General features: G+C 40.5%; 1 protein-coding gene across 1 annotated transcript; it reads right to left on the bottom strand.

Annotated features, from left to right (window-relative positions):
• Positions 1-7,625: 7,625 nt before the first annotated feature.
• LOC138872777 (uncharacterized mitochondrial protein AtMg00860-like) lies at positions 7,626-8,456 on the bottom strand. The gene has a single exon (XM_070151193.1). The coding sequence runs from the start codon at positions 8,454-8,456 to the stop codon at positions 7,626-7,628; it is 831 nt and encodes a 276-aa protein (XP_070007294.1).
• Positions 8,457-9,381: the final 925 nt, after the last annotated feature.

Genomic DNA, 9,381 nt, shown 5'->3' with positions numbered 1-9,381 from the left:
CTTGGACTAATTCACAAAAGATAAGTTCATTATGGTAAGAGCTTAAAGGTATCCCCAGCAGAGTCGCCATGCTGTCGCGCCCCCTTTTTTCCTCCGCAGAGAGAAGGTCCGGGTTCCAACGTTCATGGGGGTAATAACTCGTTTCCTTTAGGGAATTGGGTATTTGAAGAGTCGCCACCTAACGGATTATAGTGCGTTAGGGCACCTAGAGCGATTAACTCTTAGACTAGTTTGCATTACAAGAGATTTAGGGTAAGGGCTCGAAATAACCTTGAGGGAAAGGTGTTAGGCACCCCTCGCGGTCCAGAACGGTGGGTCTCGGCCGAACTTATACTTATGAATTAGTCCTTTTAATAAATAAATAATTTAAACACATACTTGCAAATAAAGACATATTTTTGGACATTGTATGAATCAACAAATGAGACAAAAGGAAAAGACTTTGAACAAGTTGCACATATATAGAGAAAAGTAAAGTTTAAACCTCAGGAATTGGGAAAGAGGGGTCCTAGATTGGTTCGCCTACAGGATTACCCCAAACAATGCTCGGTAATCACTCCTCAATGAGGGGCTACACGTGACATTAGCGCGTAGTCATCATATCCTTACTACGCAATTCCCTCCCCTTGGTCATAGCCTAAAGCATTCTAGTAGCTTGAAAAATGTCCTATGCGTGCACTACCCGTCCCTTCCTCGTGGCCCTGTAGGTATTTTAGGACCTCTACTTTTAGGTAGTTCTAGAACTTCCTAAGGTTTTAAAGGATAAAAATCTAGGCGTCAATCAAAAACAATTAGGACTGCATTTAAAGAGATCAAATTATAGGCTCACAGTCACCTCCACAAATATAACAAGTAAGTGCACGTCTTCAAACAACAGTCAAGTATTTAAGAGAAAATCCTAGAACATGATATCTAGGTGAGTAGGGATTATACAGCATTAAGTGTCAAAGACCTATTAACTTGCATACTGATTTTAGACCTGAGAATGTGAGCAATTTGAAATAACAAAGTGCAGTTTCATAATTGCAGAATTTTAATCACCCTAGAGGCTTGCCTAAATGCATAACAGTGACGTCTTAAAAGCATGGTATCTATATTGATTAGGAATGCAGTAAAATAATAAAATGATTTTTAAAGGACAATTTGGGATCCTATAGGCATGCTTTCTAGCAGTATTAGTTTAAGGCAGCGTTTGAAAACTTATTAAAGAAACGGACAGATTAATTAAACCAATTTAGAATGAACAAATATGAATTAAACTGATTTATTTAACTAAACTGGTTTTAAGTTCTATAGGCATAATTTCTATTAGAGCTGATTTTAACTGTTAGGTGTGATTTCTATTATTAAAAGTCATTTAGATCTTATAGGCATGGTTTCTAATATTGTGGCAGTAATGCAAACATGGAAAACACATTTGAATTAACACAACCCTATAGGCATGATATCTACCCAATTTACCCAACATATATATAACTACCCACCCCTTTTCAATAATCACCCCAATGTTGTTTACAATTATTATAACAGACCAATAAATTAAATAAAAATACATAAATAAACAGGAGTTAATCTATAGGGAGCCTGCAGTAGGCCCAAATGACTTTCCAAGCCTCTAATAGACTCAAATGCCAAAGTTCCATAGACAATATCATGTCCAGGTGTGTCAGAGTTCCCTACGGACCTCAAAGATCCCGGGCAGTGCTCACACCTAGACCTTTTCTCAAATGATAACTGATTTAGGTGCAGTATGGAAAGTCCAGCTCTGACATGCCAAAGTTCAGAGAGATCTCAAGGATCTTAAGGAAGTACACATGTCAAAGGGGCAGAATCTAATATTCTAAGAGTAATGTAAGAGTGCATGATGACTTTGAAAAAGTTTAGTAAGAAGGTCTTAGTAATAGAAAGAATTTTATGAAAATAAGAACATGGTTAGAGTAGAAATAGTTTGAGAAAACATGAAGAACATTTTTTTTAAAAATCAGAAAGTAAGTCAAAGAACACACAGTTTCAGCACAGACCTCACACAAGGGAAAGGGGTAGGGGACACCTAGAATGCACCTTAGTGATGGCAATCAAATACACAGATTGTAGTTGCAAAGTTAAGTTGAGAACACATAGATTTTAGACACAAATAGGATCTCATTAGTGAAATAGAACAAACTGGACTTAGATGAACAAACTAGACAAACACTTCATGAAACATTCAAGGTTTTAGAAATATTGGTCATATACAGAACAGACAGGATTTGGTCATGCTGGGTGAAATCATAAACACACAATGCAGCTTGGGACATGTTAGTGAACCAATTATTTAAGCAGGATTGACAATGCTAAATAGTATAATAGCTATAGCCTTTAACAGAATAAGCTTAAACATGCTTTTGTGATACAGTAATCTAGGCATGTTGATTGCATATTAAGTAGAATAGCACATAGAACTGGAAATCACAAACTGATGAACTGCATCAATAAGAAAACATATAGTTTGGAATGTGAATTGAATCAGAACATACTAGTTAAGGAGAGAATACAGAGTATAGAGAAGAAATGGTGCAAGTGGCTAGCCTTGGCTTACAACAGGCTGGACTAATAAGAATTACAAGGAACAGAAGAGAATAGAGGACTTTTGAGAGTGTAGATGAACTAGTGTTCGTTGTCCATAACTAAAAATAAGAGGGGGTTTATATAGTAATCAAAAGCTTAACAAATAAGGTAAGTGATCAATTAAGTAGCAAATCAGGGAAGTCACATATAAATCAGCAAGTCCTTCCCTTACTCAAGGGACAATCAAATCAATGGTAAAAGTATGCTAGGTATTTAAGGAAAAGAATCAAGTAAGGTTTAGGTATAGAGTAGGTAATTAGGGGTAAATGAACGGAAGTTTCAATTAAGGAAACAAATCAGTAAGAATCGGCAAAACACAAACAAGGCAAGGGAAAATTAATTAAGGCAGGCAATTCAATCAAATCGAGTAAAGAGGTAAGAATCGAAAGTGTAAGGAGAAGTATTCAAATTAAACCAGGAAATAAGGAATTCAAAATAATCAAGGGTAAAATCAAAGAGAAAGTCGTGAAAGAGTCAGCAATTTTAGCATATAAAATAAGGCAAGACATGAATAGTCAGAAATCGACACATGACTTTAACAAAACAGAAGGTTAAACGACACTGATTCAAGGAGAAAGATACAGGTTTTTAACATGAATGGTCAGGATGAACACAAGCATATAGAATCAGTGAAAGGGTTGAACTAAGAAATTTAGTAGAAGCATATTAGGACAAGAAAATCACGAGAAATCACAAGAACCCAAAGCAAGAACACAATCAGATGTACCAGTACTCAGAAACCAAATGAAGGACCCCAGAAAATTAGGGCTTTTAGTACGAGCGAGCTAAGGTTGTAGCAGACTTACAAAATCAGTCAAATCATATGAGAAGCAAAAGATTAAACACAAAAGGTCATCAAATATTTTGTAAAAAGAAATTTCGGAAACCCTAGTTTATAAAAAGATGAAAAATAAAATCATAAGATTCTTGTAAAGAACCTCAAGGCGGTTGTAAAACTCACATGAAAAAGTCCAAATCATCTCAAATCTGCACAGATCTAAGAGGTTCAGAAAAAGAAATTAGGGTTTCGAAGAGAACCATACAGAGGTGAAGAAACATGCTTAGAAACCCATAGATCGTAGTCAATATAGGACGATCTTACTCAGAATCACACTGGAATGGCCTGAAACAGGCGAGAGAGGAACCATAAATGCAAGTCAACTAGCCCTGGTCCCTTGAAGGCCCTGGAGATAGCAAGATTAACGTGAGGGACGCCATTGGAGGCCTGGGGGTAGCGAGATCATCGTAGACAGCCATGGACGAGGGTCAGTGAGGTTTGATTAGGGTTAGGTTTGGGAGCATTTGAGAGCAGAGAGGGGTTTCAGGGCGGCGGGTACTGTAGAATGGTAAGGTTTGGGGGGTCTTTTGGGTTTATTTTAGGAAGGGTCGTTTGTGACCGTTGATCTTTATGATCAACGGCCGAGATTAAAGGGTATTGGGGGCCGGATCGGGTCTTTAGGGTTTGGGCTGGGTAATTTAATTGGGGATTGGGCTAGTAATTGGGCGGAATTGGGTCTGAAATTGGAAAACAAATAGGCTAAATTTTAAATAACCACTTTCAATAGTTATATAATTTATAAAAATAATAAATAATTTCCAAAAATATTTTTCGTGTACTAAAAATGATTTAAAATAGTTGTTTAACATTTTAAAAATATAAAATATCATTTTATGCAAAAATAATGTAATTATGCATTAGTAGGGCTACTATTGCAAAGATATCCAATTTAGCTAAAACAATATAAATGCAATTATAAAAAATACACTAAAAATGTTTAAACACTATTTTGGCATAAATAAAGAATTTAGATGACTAAATCACCACAAAAATAATTTGAAAGATAATTATTGGAAATCCTATAAATAAGAAAGAGAAGAAATAAATTAATTTGGAGCTTTTAAAAATTATAGAAAAATTATAAAAATGCTTTTGCATGCTTATAACTGCATATGAGCTATTGTGAGTGTGTGTGTGTGTGTGTATATATATGAGGAAAAATTGGGTATCAACAATATGTATAATTTTTTTTATTTATAAAAGTGTGATTTGTGTGTTTGAGAGGGAGAGAAAGAGAAAGAAGACTAACCAAAATAATTAAAGAAGCCTGGTGCACTAAGCTTACGCTATGCGTGGGGTTCCGGAAAGGGCCGGACCACAAGGGTCTATTGTACACAACCTTACCCTGCATTTCTGCAAGAGGCTGTTTCCACGACTCGAACACGTGATCTCCCGATCACATGGAAGCAACTTTACCAACTACGCCAAGGCTCCCTTTCAAAATAATAATTAAAGAAGAATGCCATAAAAGTCATCGGCGAGTGTTGTATGTTATTTAAGGGAATGACGAAGTGGATGCGAAGAAGGAAAAGACAAAGAAAAAGGAAAAGGAAAAAAGTAAGAAATTATATATCTCACTAAAAATGTAAAAAAGCAACAAAAAAATTGAAAACCATTTTTTCTTGCTTCTCACTCTCCCAAGGAGAGCGAAGTACACACATCTGCCACGTAAGCTTTAAGGGTACAAATAATTGTACTTTAAAATAGTCTAAGGGGTAATAAAACTCCTGCAAAGGTAGGGTGTGTAGTTTGAAATCCGGATATAGGTCAAGGGTACTGTTACGTGGCGCCTTCCTGAAATTACTTGGAAGGGCGACGTAAGGCTAACCAACTGGTGTCAGTGCAGTCACTATCCGCCAACTGAGGTCCCCTCCGTACACTAGACGAGATTGTTAGTGTCATATGGGAAAACCAATGTCAAGAGAAATTGAGAGAATAGAAATGAGAATTAAGAATGAAAGAAATCTTGATTGCATTATTGAAAGCTATTACAAAAAAGCAACACGGTGTCGAGGGGGAGAGACACCAGTACAGAGAATTGTTTGCTTGCTAGAAAGTTTGATTGCTTGATCCCTCCTAATAGTGCTTAAAAAAATAAACCAAAGTTACAAGACTAGACCTAACTAAGCTAGAGAAACATAATGGAAGTACATGAAATTAAACTACTCTATATTTATAATGAAAAGGACTTAGTTTTCTGCAAGGAAGAAATAGGTCCATTGTCTGCAACCTTGTCTTTGGCATCACATTCTGCGCATGCGGCGCTGTTAGCATCCGCCTGCGGCTGGGCGCTGGCGAGGGATATCGGTGGGGCGATAGAGGCACATGCGTGCTTGAAACTTGTCGCAGCTAAGACCACGGGCTCGTCCGTGGCGCTAGGCATTAGGAGGCTTGCTAGGACGCCACGGGGCGCGCCCAAGAGGTCATGGGGCATGGCTGGAAATCCGCCCATGACATTCTCCCCCACCTGAGCTTGCGACGTCCTCGGCACCATACTTGCAAGATAATCATCAATTAGGCTTTTATAGGCTTTGAGGTTTGATACCCTCTCCCAAGTATTCTCCTCTGCATCACAGCCCTGCCATTTTACCAAGAACTCTTGGTGATCTTTCCTTGAGGCGTGAATCACTCGATCATCAAGAATAGCTTTAGCACGCCCTTTCCCGGTTAAATTGGGGCCTCGAATACTTGGTATTGTGAGTTGGATCCATGAAGGATCCTCCATGTCTTCCCGGAAAGGTTTCAAAAGACTAACATGGAAGACACGATGGATTTTCCACCAAGCTGGGGTATCCAACCAGTATGTAACTTTCCCAATGCGCCTTTAAATGAACAAGGGTCTAATGTATTTTTATAGTCGGCGAGGGTCATGGACCCCTTCAAACAAGTACCGCTTTGGAATTTCGACTATCACTTTATCTCCTACTTGGTATTCAACAAAACGATGATTTTGATCAGCATGCCTCTTCATCCGCTTTTGGCCTTTGACAAGATAGCTCCACACTATCTCCAAATTTACTTCCATTCTTTTGAGAAGCTAGAAGATTGAGGAGATTTTGACATGTTTGGTGCATTCACAGTGTGTGGGAGTAGCGGTTGTTGTCTTGTAACAATTTCAAAAGCGCTTTTGTTTGTACTAGAGCTCTTTTTGTAAATTGAAACACAGTTGAGCAGCATCCAGAAGCTTCACCCAGTTCTTCTGCGATCCGGTTATAGAGTGGCAGAGATATTCCTCCAGCATGCCATTGAACCACTCCGTCTGGCCATCAGATTGTGGATGAAAACTTGATCTGTGACTCAGTTTTGACCCAAGACACTTAAAGATTTGGGTCCAAAAGTTGTTGGTGAAGCGTGAGTCGCGATCACTAACGATGTCTTTTAGGTAGGCCCTAATATTTGACGACATGAGAGAAGAAGAGTCGAGTTGTATCCTCTACTAAGATGTATTGTGGGACTGCTATAAAGGTAGCATACTTGGAAAACCGATCCACCACAACCAAGATAGTTGTGAGATTTCCGACCTTGGGCAATCCGGTGATGAAATCCAGAGAAACACTTTCCCAAGGTCTCTTTGGAGAGCTAGTGGTTCCAAGAGTCCTGTTTGTGTCAAGTAGTCCTACTTGTCCTTCTGGCATACTAGACAAGTCTTCATATACTGAGCGACGTCATCGGCCATTTGAGGCCAATAATATGCATGGTGAAGTAATGCCATGGTGCGTTCTTCACCGGGATGGTCGGCCCACAAAGTATCATGACATTCTGCCAGAAGAGTCCTTCACAGTTCTCCTTATTTGGGAACATAAAGTCGGTTCCCTTTCACTTTCAGGAAACTATCTTCCATGTAAAACTGGCGAGTCTTGCCATGTCCTACCAGATCAACCAAATATTCTGCAGCAGGATCCTTGATGAGTAGATTTTGTATCTGGTCTTTGATAGTCGTATCTATTTCTCTCCCCCTTAGGGTGGCGAGTAGGCACATTGATGCGAGATCAGCTCTCCGACTGAGCGCATCAGCAACATGATTGGTCTTCCCACTTCGGTACTCCAGGTTGAAGTGGAATTCAGCTAGGAGTTCCTGCCACCTAGCCTGCCGACCATTCAGCTTTGGCTAGGTCATAAAATGGCTAATAGTTGTGTTGTCTATCTTGACCACGAACGGGGTCCCCAGCAGATAGTGCCTCTAAAGGCATAAGCAATGGACGACGGCCAATAATTCTTTCTTATGGGCGGCATAGCACTGCTCTGCACCCTTCAGCTTCCAACTCTCATATGCTACAGGATGTGCTTCTTGCAGCAAGACTCCACCGAGGGCATAGTCGAATGCATCAATTTGTACCTCGAATGGCTTGGCCAAATTAGGGAGGGCAAAGACGGGGCTACTAGACATAGCCGCTTTCAATGTGTTGAAGGCCTCCGCTCGCCTGGGTCCCCAATACCAGGGGGTGACCTTCTTGAGGAGTTTTGTCAATGACATTGCGATGAGGTAGTAGTTTTTCACAAATCGCTGATAGAAGTTGCATAGGCCAAGGAACGCTCTCAAGGAGTGGATATCCTTAGGCGGTGGACAATCTATAATAGCTTGAATCTTCTGTTGGTCCATCTTGATCCGACCTTCCTCGATGACATGTCCGAGGAAGTAAATCTTCTTTTGAGCAAAGGAGCACTTGGATAGCTTCGCATATAGTTCGTGCTCCCGCAATCGGTCTAGGACCTTCCGCAAGTGCTCCAGGTGTTCTTCCAGTGTATGACTATATACCACAATGTCATCCAAGTATACCACCATGAATTTGTCGATGTACTCTCGGAAGACTTGGTTCATCAGGGTGCAAAATGTGGCTAGGGCGTTAGTTAAGTCGAACAGTATAACAAGGAAGTCATATGACCCGTATCTTATCACATAGGTCGTCTTGTGTTCATCACCCTCTACAATCCGAACTTTCCAATAACATGTATTTAGATCTATCTTGGTGAACACCATCACACCACCCAGTCTATCGAACAAGTCTGCCATTAGCGGAATAGGGTACTTGTTCTTCACAGTGATTTTGTTTAGAGCCCGATAATCCACATAGAGTCACAGGCTGCCATCATGTTTCTTTTGGAATAGCATAGAGGACTCGTATGGGGACTTGGAGGGAACAATAATCCCTGTGTCTAGCATTTCCGTCAATTGTCTCTGAAGCTCAGTGAGTTCGGGTTGTGACATTCTGTAAGGCGCCCGGGCAGGTGGCTTCGCGCCCGGCACCAACTCAATCTCATGGTACACAGAGCGCCTAGGCGGGAGTCGATTTGGCATGTCCTATGGCATGACATTTTCAAACTCCAGTAGCAGCTCCTTCATGGGTGCAGGAATGGGACCCGATGAGCATTTTATATCTTCAATGCAAAGGGTTGCCAGGAATGTAGGTTCATGTCTTTTAACCCTTTTCTTCAACTGCAAGGCCGAGATGTTCTCAGCGGACATCTTCATAGGCATGTACGGGATAATGCAGGGTTTGGCCCCGTTTGCTCCCATCATTAGTAACATGTCAGCATACGGTACGGGCATGGTGTTGGTTTGCCTCAGGAATTCCAATCCAACTATCAACTCGAAGTCATCTATGATCACCATGCGCATGTTGAATTTTCCTTCATAAGGGTCAAGCTTCACTGGTACCTCTTTGGCGGATACCACCCACTGGCTGAGGAGGTGAGTTGATAGCCTTGACACTACCTCTTCCCTTTCCTACAACTAGACCAAGGCGTTCCACCTGAGTCGAGGCTAAGTAGTTGTGGGTAGCACTCGTGTTTATCATCGCCTGAATGGGCTTGCCATTTACCTTAATCCCGACAAACTTTAAGGTCCTCTTTTGTTTAGAAGAAGTCATCTCATCCGCCTTATTTTTCCCTTTCTTGGTGCTTGGATAGGGGTCCTTCTTCTTACGGGTACCAGCACC

This window comes from Nicotiana sylvestris, chromosome 7, assembly GCF_000393655.2.
Source record: "Nicotiana sylvestris chromosome 7, ASM39365v2, whole genome shotgun sequence".
Taxonomy (NCBI): Eukaryota; Viridiplantae; Streptophyta; class Magnoliopsida; order Solanales; family Solanaceae; genus Nicotiana; species Nicotiana sylvestris.
This window is presented reverse-complemented; position numbering and strand designations above follow the sequence as displayed.